Source organism: Poromitra crassiceps (assembly GCF_964638095.1).
Source record: "Poromitra crassiceps genome assembly, chromosome: 10".
In the NCBI taxonomy this organism is placed as follows: domain Eukaryota; kingdom Metazoa; phylum Chordata; class Actinopteri; order Beryciformes; family Melamphaidae; genus Poromitra; species Poromitra crassiceps.
Genome location: NC_139631.1, coordinates 50,841,961 through 50,865,742, shown reverse-complemented (window position 1 = coordinate 50,865,742; position 23,782 = coordinate 50,841,961). Strand labels below are relative to the sequence as shown.

The 23,782-nt window shown below is 45.4% G+C and overlaps 1 protein-coding gene across 1 annotated transcript in view; it reads right to left on the bottom strand.

The window, feature by feature from the left end:
- The window catches only part of LOC310784501 (glutamate receptor ionotropic, NMDA 1-like), a gene marked incomplete at both ends in the record, with an annotated part of 339,903 nt that overhangs the window by 118,741 nt on the left and 197,380 nt on the right, over positions 1–23,782 (bottom strand). Inside the window, 3 exons of the mRNA XM_083645485.1 lie at positions 6,512–6,630; positions 7,592–7,756; positions 12,071–12,198. Of these exons, the coding sequence (XP_083501611.1) occupies positions 6,512–6,630; positions 7,592–7,756; positions 12,071–12,198 (412 nt within the window). The remainder of the gene's footprint in view (positions 1–6,511; positions 6,631–7,591; positions 7,757–12,070; positions 12,199–23,782) is intronic.

The window sequence follows — 23,782 nt, the reverse complement described above, 5'->3', positions numbered from 1 at the left end:
TCGCTAGTTAGACTAGGGAATGACGTGGAGAAATCTCGCATTGTGTTACCCCAGAGCGGGGGGTTTGTCCTATTGTGCGGTGTGCTGCGGTAACGAGCCTCGCCTCACTTTGCTCTTATCGATAGATACAGACGCCCACATACACATACATGGAAAAAAATAATTAAATTTCTAGTTCGCCACTGAATTACCAAATTGATATAACTTTCAACCATTTTGAGCAACACTGTTTCCATACATGCCACCAGCGTTGGCTAGTTGTTGATATTTATAAAGATATTGCCCCTCTCAAATAAATTATTTTTGAGGCGGTGGGCAAACTGTAATGGCGTCGATTTCCGAAAAAAAATCTTGACTTGAACACAGCCAAAGAGTTTAGTATAGACAAGAGCATATCGTCGCTGTCGTTCCAGGACCTCGAATGTGCCTTTTTTCACTTTTTTATTTTTTGTCATGAATCAATGCCATTGGTCACCCTTCACGTCTCTGTGTGGTTTTTAACAAATGCAACCAATGGAAAAGCATTAAAACGAGCTTGTGAGTAAATCTCGTAACGCCATTCGCCCTCAATCTGTCAGTCAAACCTCGAAATTCCCCCCCTACCTCTGTGTGTACCCCCCCACGCAGGACAATAAACCCGGAAAAGACACACGGCAGACGCGCTGTGTATTTCTCATATCGTTTTGACTAATCCTGGCTTCCTCTGACGTTAATATATCAATCAAATGTTTTCCAGTTATTCCTAGGCTGCAAACTTGTTTTAACATGCAAATCGGAGTGTTTTCTGACGAGAATAAAGTAACGTTAACGCTACGTTATGTCAGACTATTTCTCACCCCATGCCAAAGCCCCCACTTCGGCCATGAGAGGCGAGGGGCAATGCTGTTGCTCCTGCGCGCCCCCGCGGCCTGGAGCTTGGGGGCTCGTGCATGAGCATGCGGCTGCCTCCCGCTTGACTGGCCATGAGAAAGCGCTTCCAAGTCGGACTGATAATATAAACAACATCATTTGAGCTTATCCAGGTAAGATATTAATAAAGTAATGACACATTCAGCGGGAAACTAACTATAATTAAGACATGTGCCAACTTTGACGACATTTGGTTCAGTAGTTTAAGAGCAAACAGGTTTTTTTTACTTCCTGAAAAGTTTCTGTTTTGGAAATTCGAGGTCCTGGAACGACAGCGGCGATATGTCATTTCTTGTTTTTTTTCATAGGTATTTTCAAATCACTGTTCTGATACATATCTAGGGGGTAAGTCCTCCTTTAACACGTTCACTGCCATTGACGAGATATCTCGTCTTACAAAATCCAACGGTTGACTGCCAATGACGAGATATCTCGTCTTATAAAAAAAAAAAAAAAAATTGACGGTGGGACGTGGATCAACGCCCCCCACGTCTCCTATAAAAAAATTGGAGCCACCGAACGTGTACAACCCATTCCACCGACCCACTAAGTGGCGACAGTGCTCTCCAGACTAGAAAAAGCAGAGCCAAAACTGCAGGGGAACGCGCGAGGAAACCATTCTCTCATACTGTAAAATGGATTGGCGAAAACGCTTTCGCTTTCGCGCATTATCGCGCTGGGAGCTGGCGGTGGGGGATTGCAAATTTGCATAATAGATTATGCGTGCAACACACTTTGAAACACCCGCAGAAAGCCCACAATCGCATGCAGCTTCATTGCAGCTGAGCTCACAATCGAAACGACTCATGCAGACTCGCCCAAAGAGCAGCCGCCAGCAGCCAGGCAGCACAGACAGGCAGAGCCTCGCTTGTGACAAACGCTGCAAAGCCACTAGAGACACACCCATGGAGGGAGGAGTTTGTAGGAGAGGGGGGTTTCCTGCTGCTATGGAGGAAATTACTGTTCAAAACTATTGTTTAGATGTCTGACGTCTTACGCCAAAAATAAATGGTTAAAGTGACTGTTCTATCGAATTTCACAAAAAGCCATTTATCTCAGAATAAATTTTCAGACGCTGAAACCATGCTGTATTCTACTGCTAATGCCTACATAACTACTAACTCTACAAACTAACTCTTTTAGACAGATAAAGCACACATTCTATTAGTTCTTTTGAGATCATTTGTGTTCACAAAATCTTAGCAGAAAAGAATCCTCGGCTCTTGAAAGATGAGCCAGAATCCTCAAAAAAAAACCTTGGCAGAACCTACTTACAGTATTGAAAAAACGGCTGGCAGTGAATGTGTTAAGCAGTTAATTTCGAATATATATTACTATGGTAATGACGGAGCAGGGGTAATCTGCTGTGTATGGGGCTGTTCACACATAACGTTTGCATTTGTGCATGGAAAAAGCACTACCTGTAGCACTTCTTGTGAGGATGGGGACCAGGGGTGGACTGCATAATCGGGCACGTCGGGCAAATGCCCGGTGGCCTGGCCTGCAAAAAAAAAAAAAAAAAAAAAAATTGCACGCCAGGCCAGGCCACTCACTGAACAGCAGGCCAGGCGCCGCCTACTGGTTTACTAGTGGTTTTATTACTTTATTCAGGGTTAAAGTGGGTGCATCTCATTGTAAAATTGGACGGCCCAAATTGGGCTTCAAACGGCCCAAATCTGCCTTTAAACGACCCAAATTGGGCCCAAATTGGGCTTCAAACGGCCCAAATTGAGCTTCAAACAGCCCAAATTGAGCTTCAAACGGCCCAAATTTTTTGTCGGCCCGTATCGGCCTGGCCTGCTTGGTATCTAATGCCCGGCCTGAATTATGATCCCAGTCCGCCCCTGATGGGGACCATTAGGTGATGTTAGCTGCAGCTGTTGTCCCTACCTCAGATCTCCGGTGGTTGGATGGCATTTAGCGCTTCGTCCGAGCAGACTTGTGAAACAAGCGAAGAAGGCTAATTTCCAATAGGCCTACATGTCCGGTATAATCCATTCTGCTTTATGATCACTGTTACAGTAACGTAAATCCACGGATTCCAAGGTCCGGTGTTCTGCCAAAAAGTGAAAACTGACCAGGGACCATAACGTAACTGCAGCTAAATAGTGATCGCCATGAAGCAATAAAGTGATTCGTTCTCCACATTTCCTGTGGCTAACGTTATGGGACAACGATGACAGTGTAGTCAGTAAACTAGTGCCACGTTTTCAATTAGTTTTATCGGGGATGCGTTGTGGAGAAGCGTGCGTCTGTCTCATGTCGTTAACTGGAGCGCATCTCCACCAGTCAATTTTCGTGATGAGCTGAGAAACGTCCGGTTAAAACTTTCAAAATAATATTACTTTACAAAAGTAAATAGCTTATTGATGCACCTTGGATGAGAAAAAGGTATTTCAATGAACAAAGCAGCAAACCTTGTATCAAAATACTCGTGATGCTAAGATTACGAGTGAAACTGTGGCTGTAAAGCATTACTCAAAATTAATATTAATGCCAATGTTACAATAAGGGTTTTATTTTGAAAGCCCTAAAACAGATGACATACTTTTACATTCTGGCTGACTTGACGGCCGTGCAGTTATGCCTGTCTGAAACACAGCCATGCTGCCTGTATAGCTGGATCCACATGATGATGCGTGCGTACCATTTTTAAAGGGGTGGGGCGAGTACCCGAACAGCGGAAACATTACTCGAGTACTGACGTTATGAACGAGTACTCGAGTACCCGAGTACTCCCGCCCATCCCTACTTGCTATCCTCCTCACTGTACCTTTCCCGCTCCCCAGGCAGCACATACACTGTACCATCATGTTCAGGAACATCAAGACAGTGAGTGCACCAGTCCTGTCCAACACAGGCCCATATGACCTCTGATCCCCCTGACACCACCGTGGATGGCCTGGTAGCCCACTACAATGCTGCCCTATCCCTCAGCCTCAACTCACTTGCCCCCCTCATAACCCAGACTGTTTCCTTCACCCGCTCCGCTCCCTGGTTCTCCATTGAACTTTGCACCATGAAGGCCGCCGGCCATCGACTAGAGCGGCTCTCTAAAAGAACTGGCCTCACTGTCCACCTTGAGGCCTATAAAGACCATGTGAGGTCCTATAAAGCTACTCTCTCCCGGACTAAGACACACTACTACTCCACTCTCATTGCCAACCAGCAAAACCACCCTGTAGGATGCCGTTTTTCCTCCATTAAACAACTACTGCTCCCTTGAATCTGGCACAGTTCCCTCCAGTTTAAAAATGGCCTCAGTCACTCCCATCCTCAATAAGCCAGCTCTGGACCCGGATGACCTCAACAATAATTGCACAATCTACAACCTTACTTTCCTCCTGGAAAGAGCAGTTGCCGCCCAACTCCACCAGCACATGTCCAACCATGAGCTCTATGAACCCCTTCAATCCGGTTTCAGCATTAATCACAGCACAGAGACTGCCCTTATCAAAATCAGTAATGACCTCATCGCTGCTGACTCCGGCCACATCAGTTCCACACCATTCTTCTCAACTGCTTATCTCACCAGCTGGGCCTCACTGGCACTGCCCTTTCTTGATTCCAATCTTACTTCTCCAACCGGCAACAGTTTGTTTCTATCAATGATTTCAGTTCCACCCCTGCCCCAGTAAATGGCGTGCCTCAAGGCTCTGTGCTGAGTGTAATCCCCCTTTCCCTCCCTACCCCTCATCCCTCCCCATCTCCCATCCCCCCATACCCTCTCCTTACCCGATCTACTTCCCTTCCCTACCCCTTCCCCCCTACATAGACACCTTATTTTCTTTTCTTTTTTGTCTCTTTCTGTCTTAATATGTTGTTGTCTGTGCCTTGTCTTGTTATGCTGTTTTGTTGTATATATATATATATATATATATATAGTATATTGTATATATATTAGACAATCGTGGTCGATCCTTTACACCTTTAGACGTGCTGTACTATTTCACAAGGTGACTAAGAGAGCCATCTATCACATGACGGTGAAAACACTTATTGCTGTCTGATGACGTCAATGGCGGGGAAGCATTAAAAAAAAACATTTAGAGATGCCGGGGAATGAGTTAATGATGATGATGCTCCTTCTTTAAATGCACTGCAAAGTACGGCAACCATTTTAGGGCATCCTCCTACCTCAGAGTATTGGCTATCATTCCTCAGACTAAGCGTTGTCAGCTCTTGTGTATCACAGTACATTGCATCGCGTGTGCTCTGAAACGCCTTCAGTCCTCACACGAAAACGCTGTCATTCCTCCTGCAACATTCCTCAGTTATCACTCAAACTGGCTGTCAGTCATCACTCCTCACGTCTCACACGAAAACACGGTCATTCGTTGTTTTTGTTTGTTCTTCCGTGTGTGTTCTTCCATGAATTGAGCAAAAAAAAATATATACAATTTCAGTTCCGGTTGAGTGATTTTGCCTTCAAAATAAAAGCGTGATAAAGTTTTGTTTTTTTGTTTTTTTAGATTAAAGTAGTAATCTAACTATAAGACCCAACAGAATTAACATAGTAACACTAAATGGAACATCTAGTTTAATGGTGAAATGAATGAAAATAGACTACAAAACTACAATTATTATTAAATATTTGTAGTTCTATACAAAAAAAAAAAAATATATATATATATATATATATATATATATATATATATATATATATATATATGTGTGTGTGTGTGTGTGTGTGTGTGTGTGTGTGTGTGTGTGTGTATTGTCACTTTTCATCTCTCTACAGAATGGTAGTCTCTCCCCAGACTCAAATATTATGTTGAATCACTGTGCTCCGCATAGCCTATCTGTGCCACTTCACAGCCACTGCTGGTTTTTGAAGGCGGGTTGAAATTAAATGAGTGACAGGTCGTAGCACCGATGAGAGAGCGGTTCGAAAAATGTGCTGCGCCTCCTGTGTCGTCTGATCGCAAAGTCGTTACTGATTGGGGAAGACTGAATCCACAACTGGCCAATCACTGGCCAAGTGAACGGTTCCCTCCCATAACCAGCCGGCTGAGGGAAAGTGTCCCAGACCCAAAGAGAGATATGCAGCATGCAGTAACGTAGTGTATCAGCGTAACAACTCTCAGGTATTATGAGATAGAACTTTTCTTTTTCTCTCTTGTTATAAATATTCCAATGATTATGCTTTGTTTTTATACTTCAGAGAATATGACTTTGCTTTGCTTGTACCTGTAACCCCCTTCATAAAAAAAAAAGAAAAAAAAAGTACTGTTTGTCAACCGTACGCAATGTTATTGACTTTGAAACTTGCAAGCATAACATTAGCTTTCTCGCTCACAGCTGAGCCAAAGGGTTCTGGAACGTTGTTTAGGTCCTAAACAATAGTCGCTACAACAGTAGTAATACAGTATAATGTATAGTATTGTGTAATGTATAGTATAATTATTATACTATATAAAAAGAGTTACAGCATAGAGAATCTGTAAATCTGTTTCCCTGGAAAACAGGACTGTTTTGTGGACTAAAACACTTCACCCGACCTTCCACCGGCATGGGGGTGAGTAGTTAATGACTGCATTTTCATTTTTGGGTGAACTTGTCCTTTAACTCTTAAGACATTACATTACATTATGTTGTTTACCTGAACCGGTCTAATAGGTAAAGCATCACTGCCACCACATGGACCGACAGACCGACTAACAGCCACAGAGTGCTCTGGAACGGCTGCATGAACGAGTCCAGAGTGCTGCGAGGGATTTCCTGCACACACACACACACACACACACACACACACACACACACACACACACACACACACACACACACACACACACATTAGGCCTGCTCCATAGAGAACGCAAAACAAATCTGGTCATAACTTTTTTGAGATATCCTGCCAACAAATGGAAAAAATTGACAAAAGGGGCAAAAACATTCAATCATTCCAGACAAATTCAGAAAACAGAATTTAAATTCAGTCGTCTGCTGGAAGAAATCTCATCACTTTCAATTTTAGACTTTAGAAACCTTTTCAAGTCATCAAAGTAAATGGTAAATGGTAAATGGACTGTATTTATATAGCGCTTTTATCCAAAGCGCTTTACAATGTGCCTACATTCACCCATTCACACACCGAAGGCGGCCAGCTGCCACGCAGGGTGCTAGCACAGCCATCGGGAGCAATTTGGGGTTCAGTGTCTTGCCCAAGGACACTTCGACATGCGGACTGGAGGAGCCGGGGATCGAACCACGGCCTTCTTGTTAGTGGACGATGCGCTCTACCTCCGCACAGCCCCCAAAGTACAAGTCAGAGTCAAGTGCCAAGTCACCAGAACTCAAGTCGAGTCGAGTCGAGTCGAGTCAAGTCAAGTTGAGTCAAGTGGAATGGAGTGGAGTGAGTGAAATAATCGGTTGTTTTTCTCCTGCAGATTGGATCGGGGCTCACAGTGTGAAATGAGGTCTGCAACTCGCCCTGAACCCAGACTAATGGTATTGGTCGGGTCGTGCTGGGTTTTTTAAGAAATCATTCAGGCTTATTTTTTTGGTGTTGTTTTTTCCCCATGCATGAATTATATCCCTCGCTCTGTGTCACACACACCTCATTTTCTGTTTTACAGATGATAAAGGGAAAATCAAGTATTTTATGAACCCTGTAGTATCTGCGATTTCTGACCAGCAAAAGGGCAAATGAACTTAGCTTCAGACGCTAAGTTTGGTTCACCTTCTTGACGAGGATGGTGAGGCCCTGGTACTTGAAGGGCTTGGAGAACTCGATATACTGAGCACGCTCGTTGTTGATGGTGAGTGGAGCCACGATCATGTCAGCCAGACCGCCCAGCAGCTCACCCATCATCCCATTCCACTCCTTCTTATTACTGTTGTTCACCTGGGGGGAGGGGGGTCGCAGAGACAGACAGACAGATAGACAGACAGACAGACAGAGAGAGACAGATAGACAGAGACAGACAGACAGACAGACAGACAGACAGACAGACAGACAGACAGACAGACAGACCGAGACAGGCAGACAGACAGACAGTCAGAGAGACAGGCAGGCAGACAGGCAGAGAGAGACAGATAGACAGACGGATAGATAGACAGAGGCAGACAGACAGACAGAGAGAAACAGAGACCGCGAGAGAGAGAGAGAGAGACATATAGACAGAGAGACAGACAGACATACAGAGAGAGAGAGAGAGAGAGAGAGAGAGAGAGAGAGAGAGAGAGAGATGACATCATGTCCCTCTCTCAGCAAGGTCAGAGTCAGGGACAGAGCCACATCACGGCGCAGAGTGGTAACCATGGCAACAAGCTGAGCCTAATACCTCTACTCTGCATACTGTAGTGCAGGGTTCCCCAAATAGCGCCCCCTGTTTGGTCCGCACTGGAAATGCACCAAAAAAATTATATCTATTTTTACAGTGCACCTGAACGCAACATGCAAGATACACGCTGCTCTCCATATTGACCTGGCTATGAGCCGCTCCCCCTCTAAACAAACACTGGTGCAGAGCAGTGAGCAGTGGGTCTCATCTGTCAGCTCACCTCCTCTCCTCTGTCTTTTTACAGTGCAACTAAACGCAACGTGCAATGAATAGACACGCGCAGCAGAGTGCCTTTTCTGTTCTTGTGTGACCCTCAACACAGGCTTTGAGAATCCCGGGCCACTTACTGATACTTATGTTTAAATTAACCCACTCATATTCTGCTTTATTTCAAGAAAAACATTTTGGCTAGTGGAAATTCTAATTGGCTGGTAACTTTATAAATTATAAATCTAGCAGCCATATTGGCAGGTGGTCAAAAAAGTTAATTTCAAGCCCTGCAGGGAGAGCAGGTGGTGACATAGGAGTGAGTGAGAAAAATATCAAATATTGGTGGTTGAGACTGAATAATGACAGTTAGGCTATGCCTCTAAATCTGGCTTCAAATGCCCCAAATTCGGCCGCCAGCCCTTGGCCCTCAGCAAAATGTGGCCCTTGGTGAAAAGTAATTGGGGACCCCTGCTGTAGTTATTAGTTTAGTATATAGTGTATAGTTTATATATTTAGTTTTAATAATTAGTTCATTATTACAGTTACTAGTTATTTCTCTCAAAAAGTAATTGAATTACTTTAAAGTTACTAGTTACTTCAAACTAATTAGGTACTAAGGAAAGTAATTTTTGTGTTACTTTTAAAAGTTTGCCTCGATTGTCTTATTAATACATACATGTTAGTGTTGCTGTGGCACAGTGTGGGACAAGACATACTGTCAAATTCCTGACTGACCCTTTTTGTAAATTGTGTTCTGCTGGGGCCCTTGGTAGCTTTCTGCACATGGTATGGGATTGTCCTCCTCGACAGCAGTTTTGGACTGAGGTGGCAGCTGTTCAGCTGCCCTGCTGTCAGTGACTATCCCAGTGACAGTCCCCACCATACTTCTAAATGACTTGTCAGGGCTCAGTCTCACTAGAGCTTTAAAGCGCCTGCTCTTAGCTGGTTTGACAGCCGCTCTATTAACATTACATTACATTACATTACATCATTTGGCAGACGCTTTTATCCAAAGCGACTTACAATAACACATTTTTGTCAGCAATAGAGCAATCAACTATGCAGCACAGTCTATGCCAACTACAACTTTCTGAAGGAACAGTGGTACAAGTTTAGTTTAGGTTAGTTTTTTTTTAAGTTTTTTTATAGAAAGAAGTTAGATCAAGAAGGGCCCAGATGGAGCCTGAAAAGGTGTGTCTTTAGTCTTTTCCGAAAGATGGGCAGTGATTCAGCTGTCCTGACCGAAGGTGGAAGCTCGTTCCACCATTGAGGTGCCAGGGACAAGAAGAGTCGAGATCGGGATGAGCGACTTTTGAGCCCCCGTAGCGAAGGAGGGGCGAGGCGTCCTGCACTGGTGGAGGAGCGAAGGGAGCGCTGAGAGGTTTGGAACCTGACCATAGATTGCAGGTACAGGGGAGCTGACTGGTGTACTGCCCTGTAGGCCAGTACCAGTGTCTTGAATTTGATGCATGCCGAGATGGGAAGCCAGTGGAGGTCCTGGAAGAGGGGAGTGACATGAGAGAATTTGGGTTGGTTGAATACCAGACGGGCTGCAGCCTTCTGAATGAGCTGAAGCGGTCGGATGTCGGTGGCAGGTAGGCCGGCCAGGAGCACGTTGCAGTAGTCCAGGCGAGAGATGATAAGTGACTGGACCAGGAGTTGAGTCGCTTCTCTTGTGAGAAAGGGACGGATTTTGCGGATGTTGTAGAGGGAGAACCTACAGGAGCGTGCTGTCGCAGCTATGTTGGCTGAGCAAGACAGCTGGTTGTCAAGGGTCACCCCAAGGTTCTTAGCCATTTGGGAGGGAAGTACAGTGGTATTGTCAGTGGAGATGGAGAGATCTGTGAGAGGGCAGTCTTTCCCTGGGAGGAAGAGTAGCTCTGTCTTACCAAGGTTGAGCTTGAGGTGGTGGGCAGACATCCAGTCTCCAATGTCTTTGAGGCATGCAGAGATGCGAGCCTCGATTTGAGTGTCAGAGGGGGGGAAGGAAAGGAAAAGCTGGGTGTCATCAGCATAGCAGTGATAAGAAAAGCCATGAGATGAGATCACATAGGCAAGAGATCTGATATAGAGAAGGAAAAGGGGCCCAGGACAGAGCCCTGGGGGACACCGGTGGTAAGAGGGCAGGATCTGGAGAGGGACCCTCTCCATAAGACCTGGTATGAGTGGTTCGAGAGATAGGAAGCAAACCAGGAGTGTGCAGAACCTGAAGTGCCGAGGTCAGACAGAGTGGAAATAAGGATTTGGTGGTTGACTGTATCAAAGGCAGCAGACAGGTCAAGGAGGACAAGAGGAGAGGGATGAGGCCTTAGCAGTGTGAAGGGCCTCTGTGACAGCAATAAGAGCTGTCTCAGTGGAGTGAGAAGCCTTGAAACCGGACTGCCGAGGGTCCAGGAGGTCATTCTGGGAGAGATAGAGAGAAAGTTGTTTGGACGGTGCTCGTTCGAGGGTTTTGGAAAGGAATGAGAGAAGAGAGACAGGTCTGTAGTTCTGAATAGCAGTAGGGTCAAGGGAGGGTTTTTTAAGCAGAGGCTTGACTCTTGCAGTCTTTAGAGCAGCCGGAACAAGACCAGAGGACAGAAAGGAGTTTATGAAGGTAGTGAGGAAGGGAGATATGTCAGGTGAGATGGTTTGGAGGAGAGAGGAAGGGATACGATCGAGGGGGCAGTAAGTGGCTCAGTTCGAGCTGATGAGTTTAAGCACTTCATCAGGAGAGAGGGGAGAGAAGGAAGTAAATCCAGGAACAGGGGGCCGAGAAGCAGGATTGGAGTCAGGAGTGTTAGTGAGGGTACCTGGAGGATGGAAGGAGGAGCTGATGGCATCCACCTTTTTAGTAAAAAAGGTTACAAAATCATCAGCAGAGAGGGAGGAGGGAGGGGGAGGGGGGAGAGGGTTGAGGAGCGTGGAGAAGGTGGAAAACAGTTTACTGGGGTTGGATGCAGAGGACTGGATTTCAGAGATGAAGAAGGAGGTTTTTGCTTTGGAGACAGCAGAGGTGAAGTTGGAGTGGATAAGGTGGTAGGAAGAGAGATCTTCAGGGTGATGTGATTTTCTCCATTTTCTCTCAGCTGCCCGAAGCTCTGTTCGATAAGTTCGCAGAGATTCGGTCAGCCAAGGAGCAGGGGGAGAGGATTGGGCAGGCTTGGTGGTGAGTGGGCAGAGAGAATCAAGAGCGGAGGAGAGAGAGGATAGTAAACAATTAATTTTTACTTTTCTGGATATTGTTTATTTAGAAATCTCGACAGCACGAATGTACAGAGTTTCTGAGCCTTTGTTGTCCAACTAGTATTGTGTGGCTGGCTTGTTAAAAGATATTTTAAGGTGATGTTACTGTTTTTTTTATGTATATTTGGAACTGTAGGTTTGGGGGGGGGGGGGGGGGGGTCCTGCGGGCAGGGGGTTATATGTTGTATTTGTATCTGTCTGGTGATGTATGTGGTTTGATTGCTGCCCTTTGTATTTGTTTTTTATGATTTGTTACATTTAAAAGAAATTTTTAATTTCAAAGCTGAAAACAGCTTTTCGTCACACAAATTCTCTGCTCAAGTTGAAGGTTGAGGCTTCAAAACGGGTATGCACAAACCAATGGGTGATGTCACTGTGACTATGTCCATATTTGTATACAGTCTGTGCTCAGTACTCACACACACACATACAGTACTCACGCGCTCCTGCGTGCCAAACTTGCCGTCGGCCACCAGGTGAACCTCGTAGGTGAAGTTCATGTTCATGGCCAGCTTGATCAGTAGGTCGATACAGAAACCATAGCAACACTGAGGGACAATGGGCTGGCCTGCGCACACACACACACACACACACACACGCACAGCACACCATACACGCAAGCATGCACACATACGCAAGCACACACACACACCACACGTGCACACACACACACACACACACACACACACACACACAGACGCAAACAAAGAAATATACAAATAAACAGGGATGAGCAAGTCCTCTCTGAACCAAGCAGCAACCTCCGTCTTGGAAGCCGAAGTGCCCAAAACTGCAGTTCCTCAAATGGCCACTTGAGGCTGGCTCCAAAAGAGAGTCATTCCCCAAATATGATCAAGGCTGAAGAGAGGCGCACAGTTGAATGGACAAAGAGGGCTGGATGTTAATTCCAGTTCCATAGACTGCGTCTCTTGCAAGAGGAAAGGCTAAACTTTGCTAGCATAGCCACTGGGGCTGTTTTAGCTTGCTAGTTAGCCTGCCAGTCAAGCAAAGTGTGTGAATGGACAATAATGAAACATGAATCTTTTAGACGGACAACCTTCTTTCTCTCCAATAAATCTACTGGACTGTGATCTGATTCACTGCGAGATCTGAGTAACGCATGCACACTGTCGCTGTCAACGCAAGCTCAGTCTCGTTTTACCACATTAGCTGATAGCTAGCTTTAGTGAAACAAAATATTAGTATCCATTTATGGAATTATATTCATATTACCACTAGATTTGGTAAACATATGATTAGAAACTAGTATCTAGTAGGGATGCAAACAATTAATTGACGATCGATTACTCGCTCATTAGGATTTACTCTACTTGTGTGTACTTGTACTTTTTTGAAGTAATGTACTTTGTTGCATTTTAAATCTCTTCAGTTACAAAGTAAAACAAAATTCAAAGTTTCCCCAAGTTTTCTATGAACTGCGGACCAGAAACTGTCCAACCTTGGCCCTCACTAACTGCCAGTGTTGCCAACTTGTTTGGCTAGTGGCTACACTGTGTGTGGGAAGTGCTGTGATCATATTGTATGATTGGTATGATTGGTATGAATGTAGACATGAATGGTATGATTGGTATGATTGGTATGAATGTAGACATGAATGATGGTGGTTCGGAGGGGCCGTTGAGCGCCAATGTGTGGCTGCCACACTTCTGAACCACCGGTACGAATGGTGTGAATGAATAATGATTCTGTGAAGCGCTTTGAGCCTTGGAAAGGCGCTATATAAATCAAATCATTATTATTATTATCATCTGACTTATCTGGATGACAAGTAGAGCAAACAGGCGAGGCATCAGCCATACCAAATGCTTTGGGATTCAACACTTCACCAGAAGGCGAACGACAGTCAGACAGACTGACAGTCAGACAGTCAGACAGACAGACAGACAGACAGACAGACAGTCAGTCAGTTAGTCAGACAGTCAGTCAGACAGACAGACAGACTGACAGTCAGACAGACAGTCAGTCAGTCAGACAAACAGACAGACAGTCAGACAGTCAGTCAGACAGACAGACTGACAGTCAGACAGACAGACAGACAGTCAGTCAGTCAGTCAGACAGACAGTCAGATAGACATAGTCAGTCAGTCAGACAGACAGACAGACTGACAGTCAGTCAGACAGACAGACAGACAGTCAGTCAGTCAGACAGACAGACTGACAGACAGCAACGAGAAACGTTGGTGCTTAATAATCACAAAGGAGATGGAGACGGTTGAGTTAGAAAACACTTAACTTGTATTTTTAAACCAGTAATTGTACTTCTACTTAAGTAAACCTTCATCAAAGTAACAATAATTCTACTTGAGGAAATCTTTTCTGTACTCTTTCCACCCCTGTCTACTATCAAACAACGTGTAGGCCCATGTAGAACACCTTACCAAGAAGCTGAGGAGAAAAATTGGCTTTTTGTATAGGGATAAGTCTTGCTATTGATTCTATACTAGAAAATCCATTTTACAGTCTCTGTAGATGTAGTCTCTCAAGACAGACTGTCTCTTCTCCATTCTGCGAATACAGTCTTAAACAGTCTGTACTTCACCCACTGAACCTGGTCAAAGGAAGTTGGGGGGGAAATGCTTCAGACCGGAGGGAGTTCGAACCGATGCAGGTGATTGGAGAAATACGAGCGGATGTCCCTGCCTAGCTTTCCCCACCGCCTTCACCATGCCCGTAGCTACCATTGAGGACACCATGGTCATGACCATGGGTATTTTCTAAAAAAAAAAAAAACATCGACATGCAACAATTTGCTTCCTCTCTGTGTGTGATATAGAGACATAACTCACCACAACGTTCAAATTTTGCATTGGGGCTATATTGGGGCTAGACTTTGGGGACAGTTGGGTAAGTAGTAAGTGATGTTTGTGTAGATGGGCCATTGTATTTAATTGAGCAGTAGTCTGCCATATGTGACCTGTATGCAGAATATATATTATGTGGGGAGACATTTATTTGTTGTATCATTGTAAAGCAGCAGCACAGTAAAGAGGATATTAATCTAACATGATGTCTGTAGTTCTTTTTTATAGATCTAGCCTCTTCATTTTGCTCTCAAAGTGCACCAGATTGAAGCATTTTATTTTACAATGGACAACATTTTCTGTCTGGCTAGGGGCCTGGCCTTCACTACACGTCCTGTGAACTTAGTGGGTCATCCCCCACTGCACTTGTCTCTGCTCGCTCTGCTGGCATCCTCCACTGCCATAGATACCTCCATCGCAGCCCCAGTCCAGACACAACCGCCATCCACATTTCTCCACCTCTCCCAACATCCAATCAGTCTACAACATTCAAACCGTACGTTCCCACGTCCCCCCTCGACTGCACCCCCCACCCCCGTACTGCCAACCTTTACAACCCCACGTCCACAACTCCTCCAAGAAATAACCTTCCGGAATACAAAATCAATCAATCCCCTCCAACTCTCAGATCTGCTCTCCACTGCTCTCTCCCTGGAACCAGCTCACCTGATGACATTGCCAACTATTGTACCTCAACTCCACATTATCCGCCTCTCTCAACTCACTGGCCCCTCTCAAAAGAAAAACTGTCTCCTTCACCACCACCATGGCTCCCCCCCCGACCTCTGCACAATGAAACAGACTGAACTTGAATGACTCTCCAAGAAAACATCACGGGAGGCATGGTGGTGCAGTGGTAAGCGCTGTCGCCTCACAGCTAGAAGGTCCTGGGTTCGATTCCCACCTGGGACGCTGTGAGTGCTGAAGGAATGCGTGCCCGTCCGCATGTCCTCGAGTGCCCACCGCCCGGAAAAGGGCCTTTCTGTGTGGAGTTTGCATGTTCTCCCCGTGCCCCTGGAGGTTTCCTTCATATAGGAACCCCACACCAAAAACATGCAATATCCTGGTTGCTGATGTGGTGCCTCCTCTGGTCGTTAGGGGCGCCTGTTCGGAGGGAGGGGAACTCGTTGGAATAGCGTGATCCTCCCACGTGCTATGTCCTACCGGTGAAGCTTCCCCTGTCAGGTGAAAAGAAGCGGCTGGCTAACTGCCCATGTCTCGGAGGAAGCATGGAGCCAGTTTCGGCTCTCCCCAGATCGGCACAGGGTGGAGCAGCAACCAAGATAAATAAATTAAAATTAGCACTAATGGGGGGTAAAAATGGGATAAAAAAATGGTGAAAAAAATATTAGTTACAAAATACAAGAAAACATCACTCACCATTCACCAAGAAGCCGACAAACTACATCTCTCCGCTTACAAAGACGCCCTCACCGCCGCCAAGTCTGCCTACTTCTCCGCCACCATCAACGACTCTAGCAATAACCCTAAAACTCTCTTCACCACCGTCAACAACCTCCTAAAGCCCCGTGCAGATGCCCTCTCCACCTCCACACCTGAACACCAACTCTTTCCTTAATTGTTTTGGAGACAAAGGGCCCTATCTTCGTACGCCGCTATCGTTTGCGCTGCGTTTGCGCACCTCTTATTGCTATCTTCCCAGCGTCTTAAAGGGATAGTTTGGTTTGTTTGAAGTGGGGTCCTATCAGCTAGTTCGATACACTAACTGAAGTAGGTACAGTGGTCTGGACCCTGGGCGCAGCGTGTTACGAGACCCGGTACTCAGAGCAGCAGCCAAACCAGCTTTTTCTCTGTAAGTACGTGGGGTCAACTAAAATGTAATTTAGCCACCTAAAACAACGCCCACCTAAACAAATCGATATCTGTGTACATGCACACTCTATTTTGACAATTTTCAGCGCTTTACTTTTCCGCCAAACAGCAGTTTAATTCGGCACTGCTTTTTCTCCCAACCGTACAACTACCGTATTCCTCCGCTATGCAGGTGATTGGAGAAATACGAGCGGATGTCCCTGCCTAGCTTTCCCCACCGCCTTCACCATGCCCGTAGCTACCATTGAGGACACCATGGTCATGACCATGGGTATTTTCTAAAAAAATTTAGCCACCTAAAACAACGCCCACCTAAACAAATCGATATCTGTGTACATGCACACTCTATTTTGACAATTTTCAGCGCTTTACTTTTCTGCCAAACAGCAGTTTAATTCGGCACTGCTTTTTCTCCCAACCGTACAACTACCGTATTCCTCCGCTAAAAGCCTGCTGGATTACTCTGCAGATCAGCTGTTATTTTGGGTTATTTTATTTCTCCCAGCTTGTTATTGAAGACATAACAAGACTTAACTAAAACTGTCAGCTGTGTTTTTTTATGTGTTTTTTTTATATGTGCATTGCTTTGCTGCTTGTTTTTTCGATTATTTTTTTGTAAAGCACCTTGAATTGCCTTTGTGTATGAAAGGTGCTATATAAATAAAATTTGACTTGACTTGACTTGACTTGAGTTATGGAGTTATTTTTCCATGACAAGTCTCATCCTAAAATGAGATATTCCTCTAAATCTGGTTAAAATCTGAATATTTAAAATGAGTTATACCCCTAAATTGGCCTTCAAATTGCCTCAAATTTCCGCCGCCGCCCTCCGGACGGCGGCTGTAGTGCCCTTTTATGAATTTGAGCCCCTGCCCCTCTAATGTTCTGTGCACGTCCCTGTTGGCTACACTGTGTGTGGGAAGTGCTGTGATCATATTGTATGATTGGTATGATTGGTATGAATGTAGACATGAATGGTATGATTGGTATGATTGGTATGAATGTAGACATGAATGATGGTGGTTCGGAGGGGCCGTTGAGCGCCAATGTGTGGCTGCCACACTTCTGAACCACCGGTACGAATGGTGTGAATGAATAATGATTCTGTGAAGCGCTTTGAGCCTTGGAAAGGCGCTATATAAATCAAATCATTATTATTATTATCATCTGACTTATCTGGATGACAAGTAGAGCAAACAGGCGAGGCATCAGCCATACCAAATGCTTTGGGATTCAACACTTCACCAGAAGGCGAACGACAGTCAGACAGACTGACAGTCAGACAGTCAGACAGACAGACAGACAGACAGACAGTCAGTCAGTTAGTCAGACAGTCAGTCAGACAGACAGACAGACTGACAGTCAGACAGACAGTCAGTCAGTCAGACAAACAGACAGACAGTCAGACAGTCAGTCAGACAGACAGACTGACAGTCAGACAGACAGACAGACAGACAGTCAGTCAGTCAGTCAGACAGACAGTCAGATAGACATAGTCAGTCAGTCAGACAGACAGACAGACTGACAGTCAGTCAGACAGACAGACAGACAGACAGTCAGTCAGTCAGACAGACAGACTGACAGACAGCAACGAGAAACGTTGGTGCTTAATAATCACAAAGGAGATGGAGACGGTTGAGTTAGAAAACACTTAACTTGTATTTTTAAACCAGTAATTGTACTTCTACTTAAGTAAACCTTCATCAAAGTAACAATAATTCTACTTGAGGAAATCTTTTCTGTACTCTTTCCACCCCTGTCTACTATCAAACAACGTGTAGGCCCATGTAGAACACCTTACCAAGAAGCTGAGGAGAAAAATTGGCTTTTTGTATAGGGATAAGTCTTGCTATTGATTCTATACTAGAAAATCCATTTTACAGTCTCTGTAGATGTAGTCTCTCAAGACAGACTGTCTCTTCTCCATTCTGCGAATACAGTCTTAAACAGTCTGTACTTCACCCACTGAACCTGGTCAAAGGAAGTTGGGGGGGAAATGCTTCAGACCGGAGGGAGTTCGAACCGATGCAGGTGATTGGAGAAATACGAGCGGATGTCCCTGCCTAGCTTTCCCCACCGCCTTCACCATGCCCGTAGCTACCATTGAGGACACCATGGTCATGACCATGGGTATTTTCTAAAAAAAAAAAAAACATCGACATGCAACAATTTGCTTCCTCTCTGTGTGTGATATAGAGACATAACTCACCACAACGTTCAAATTTTGCATTGGGGCTATATTGGGGCTAGACTTTGGGGACAGTTGGGTAAGTAGTAAGTGATGTTTGTGTAGATGGGCCATTGTATTTAATTGAGCAGTAGTCTGCCATATGTGACCTGTATGCAGAATATATATTATGTGGGGAGACATTTATTTGTTGTATCATTGTAAAGCAGCAGCACAGTAAAGAGGATATTAATCTAACATGATGTCTGTAGTTCTTTTTTATAGATCTAGCCTCTTCATTTTGCTCTCAAAGTGCACCAGATTGAAGCATTTTATTTTACAATGGACAACATTTTCTGTCTGGCTAGGGGCCTGGCCTTCACTACACGTCCTGTGAACTTAGTGGGTCATCCCCCACTGCACTTGTCTCTGCTCGCTCTGCTGGCATCCTCCACTGCCATAGATACCTCCATCGCAGCCCCAGTCCAGACACAACCGCCATCCACATTTCTCCACCTCTCCCAACATCCAATCAGTCTACAACATTCAAACCGTACGTTCCCACGTCCCCCCTCGACTGCACCCCCCACCCCCGTACTGCCAACCTTTACAACCCCACGTCCACAACTCCTCCAAGAAATAACCTTCCGGAATACAAAATCAATCAATCCCCTCCAACTCTCAGATCTGCTCTCCACTGCTCTCTCCCTGGAACCAGCTCACCTGATGACATTGCCAACTACTGTACCTCAACTCCACATTATCCGCCTCTCTCAACTCACTGGCCCCTCTCAAAAGAAAAACTGTCTCCTTCACCACCACCATGGCTCCCCCCCCGACCTCTGCACAATGAAACAGACTGAACTTGAATGACTCTCCAAGAAAACATCACGGGAGGCATGGTGGTGCAGTGGTAAGCGCTGTCGCCTCACAGCTAGAAGGTCCTGGGTTCGATTCCCACCTGGGACGCTGTGAGTGCTGAAGGAATGCGTGCCCGTCCGCATGTCCTCGAGTGCCCACCGCCCGGAAAAGGGCCTTTCTGTGTGGAGTTTGCATGTTCTCCCCGTGCCCCTGGAGGTTTCCTTCATATAGGAACCCCACACCAAAAACATGCAATATCCTGGTTGCTGATGTGGTGCCTCCTCTGGTCGTTAGGGGCGCCTGTTCGGAGGGAGGGGAACTCGTTGGAATAGCGTGATCCTCCCACGTGCTATGTCCTACCGGTGAAGCTTCCCCTGTCAGGTGAAAAGAAGCGGCTGGCTAACTGCCCATGTCTCGGAGGAAGCATGGAGCCAGTTTCGGCTCTCCCCAGATCGGCACAGGGTGGAGCAGCAACCAAGATAAATAAATTAAAATTAGCACTAATGGGGGGTAAAAATGGGATAAAAAAATGGTGAAAAAAATATTAGTTACAAAATACAAGAAAACATCACTCACCATTCACCAAGAAGCCGACAAACTACATCTCTCCGCTTACAAAGACGCCCTCACCGCCGCCAAGTCTGCCTACTTCTCCGCCACCATCAACGACTCTAGCAATAACCCTAAAACTCTCTTCACCACCGTCAACAACCTCCTAAAGCCCCGTGCAGATGCCCTCTCCACCTCCACACCTGAACACCAACTCTTTCCTTAATTGTTTTGGAGACAAAGGGCCCTATCTTCGTACGCCGCTATCGTTTGCGCTGCGTTTGCGCACCTCTTATTGCTATCTTCCCAGCGTCTTAAAGGGATAGTTTGGTTTGTTTGAAGTGGGGTCCTATCAGCTAGTTCGATACACTAACTGAAGTAGGTACAGTGGTCTGGACCCTGGGCGCAGCGTGTTACGAGACCCGGTACTCAGAGCAGCAGCCAAACCAGCTTTTTCTCTGTAAGTACGTGGGGTCAACTAAAATGTAATTTAGCCACCTAAAACAACGCCCACCTAAACAAATCGATATCTGTGTACATGCACACTCTATTTTGACAATTTTCAGCGCTTTACTTTTCCGCCAAACAGCAGTTTAATTCGGCACTGCTTTTTCTCCCAACCGTACAACTACCGTATTCCTCCGCTATGCAGGTGATTGGAGAAATACGAGCGGATGTCCCTGCCTAGCTTTCCCCACCGCCTTCACCATGCCCGTAGCTACCATTGAGGACACCATGGTCATGACCATGGGTATTTTCTAAAAAAATTTAGCCACCTAAAACAACGCCCACCTAAACAAATCGATATCTGTGTACATGCACACTCTATTTTGACAATTTTCAGCGCTTTACTTTTCCGCCAAACAGCAGTTTAATTCGGCACTGCTTTTTCTCCCAACCGTACAACTACCGTATTCCTCCGCTAAAAGCCTGCTGGATTACTCTGCAGATCAGCTGTTATTTTGGGTTATTTTATTTCTCCCAGCTTGTTATTGAAGACATAACAAATAGAATACACGAACGAAAATATGAGTGATTTTGATAGCGAGGATGATATGCCATTCACCTTGGTGACAAGAGGATACAATTATGAACCAGAGAGAGTAATATACAGAAGAGGAACTTTTGCAGAGAGTGAACAGGCGGCGCGGCGAGACAGATACGAGGAACTGCGCATATGCTGCCTAAATGCCGGGGTGCCCTGCAGACCTTTTTCACCATTCCCAGGATAAATTGTGGAAAACGTCCGAGACCAGAGAGGCCAGGTGACTTGTTGTCTCTAAAGTAAGTCAGTGTTTTGTCTCTCTTCTAAGCCTTCCTGTTTTGTAAACCGCGGCTCTGTGGTCTGTGCAGGCTTTTAGCGGAGGAATACGGTAGTTGTAATAATTAACAGAAGGAGTGCCAATATATCCACTCCCTTGATACCCTCATTCCAAATGGGATGAATGAGGAGATAGTATTTACCTGTTTTCTGTGATGCTTTTTCTGTGTGTGTTTTTTTTTTTTTTTCTTTTTTATCTATTTATTGTTTGTATCCTCTTGTCAGATCTGGTTTTGAGTGAAGATTGCACTGTAGGCAATTGATGATCAATTACGTTAATGAGGTGACAATCACCACACCTGAGCCAGTGCTGCCATGATATAGTCACCTGTGTGATACCTGATTTGTTTGCTACTGCACTGATGAAGGGTTAACAGCCCGAAACGTTTGCAGGCAATAAAACGTTTAACTTGGAGTGCTATCCTCTTCTCTTTTATTCTTGACATTCATTGTAGGATTTAGCACCCAGTTATTGGTTGAGTTGAGTTGAGCGCGTTTTTTGATTTTTTTGATACATAATTCCCGACTATACAGGTTTGTGGTGTGAGGTAACAATAGATTTCTTTTGAGAAATTTGTGACGGTGTTGTGCCAAGCTGCCTCTCCCGACCCAAAACACCCAGGGCACCGACCCACACCCACCCCACCACCAAGCCTGCATACCCGTCCAGCTCCCACCTTCTCAGGGGAGACCCCCGTACAGTCCAGCACCCGGAGCACACAGACTCCCACCCCGCCAGACCCTCGCTCCCCTAATCCAATTCAAAACGCATAATTTTTTCGCACAACACCTGTGTCCGGCCAGTACAGTAACCTATTTCCCTGCAATTGCATGTAAGACCAGCTTCTCCACAGCGCGGATGGCAGCTGAAGTCCCTCTCGCCATCAAGCAGACAGTGACGGAAGCATGTGTCTTTATGTGCGCCAAGGGGAAAATGACAGAATAAATTGGTGGGATTCGATGTATATATATTAATAGAAACAAATAGAAAATAGCTGATTAATAAAATGTGTGCTGGTGGAACGAAATTCAACTTCTTCAAATAGAGCAGCATCATCGCAGCTCTCAGTACGCTGCGTAATTACGCATGCAGTATATTACCCCAGCGGAGATAGAAGAGAGCCCGAAAAGCGATAAGCATACAGGCAGCAGCCCTTTTTCAGCGTGTGAAATGGCAATAATACACAGGTGATTCACAGGTGGGCATGAGCACGTTATTTGATTTTTTTGCATGACAGCCTCACATCTCTCTACCTGTCTCTCCCTCTCCCCATCTAGGCTATTTTTTCTCTCTCCCTGTTTCTCTCTCTCACTCTAGTCCCTCTGAGTGAGGAGGAAGCTGCAGATGTGACGCTGTGGTTTTATGGGCATGACCACACCTCCACAATGCTTTTGGGCATAAACACGCCTATATGGAGATGTGCGCCGAGATGACGTGAAGCGCAGCGGGCCGACACACCCACAATTAGGGCCTTGCACGGCGCTATTCCAGCGCAAAATGGGCGTTAATGCAAAAATACCGCCGGTGGGAAGATAGAACCCTTACACTTTAAACCCAGAACCCAGAAGAAAAAAAGCAAGTGACCCTAATCATCTTATTAAATTGTGTGTGGTGTAAATATATATATATATATATATACTGTATATATATATATATAAATTTCAGGCGACCCTACTTGAATTCCAGGCACTTAGGGTTTAAGCCCCCGTTCACACCGGACGCCAAAGCAATGCTCAACCGAAGCTGTACCTACGCTGTACCCACATTTCATTTCGGCGTCCTTGTGAACAAGCGAAGCCGTTCACACCACCCGCGCGCATGCCACGCTCACGCCACGCCGAAGCGATCGCTCAGGATTGATGCTGAATTTCCAAGCGTGATGCTGAAGCTGTGAAGCCGTGAAGTCAATGGGAGTTGTGGGTGGGTTCAAGGTGCGAGAGTAGGTGCTGAGAGGAAAACAGAAGGCGGCTTGTGTGAACAGCTTGAGCCTGCTTCAAGCTTCAGTTCTGCTTACATTCGGTGTCCTGTGTGAACGAGGGCTAAGGTTGGGAACCACTGCCTTCGGTCTTCTAGTTTCTTCTGATAACAGGATCTGAATCACTGTATTTTTCAAAAATGACCCTTCTACAGCCATTTGATTGCCCGCGAAAATCGTTGTTGTGTTGGCAGCCCACCAGAATCACTGGTGGGCTGCCGTATTAAGCGACTTTGAGTAATAGAAAAGCGCTATATAAATGCCATGTATTATAATTATAATTCTTATTATTATCCTTTTCCCCTTTTAAACCAAAAAGGGGGGGAAATGAGAAAACAGGCCCATTTTCTCGTTTTTGGTTTAAAACAGAAAGATTTTTTTTTTATTGTTTTCTCCTTTGTAGGTTTAAAATGGGAAAATGGATTATACTTTAGTACCTACTGAAGCAAATGGTTGTTCTATCCAGTTACCGAAGGGGATCGACATCCAGGCTGTTTCAACCACACCAGCTGGCGCTACAACAGCACTGAGCTAAGCTGCTAAGCTATTCATGTTGTATTTATGAATCATCGCTCCACTTTCTGATCTCTCTTTCTTGCGTTGGTTCTCATTGTGGCTGAGAT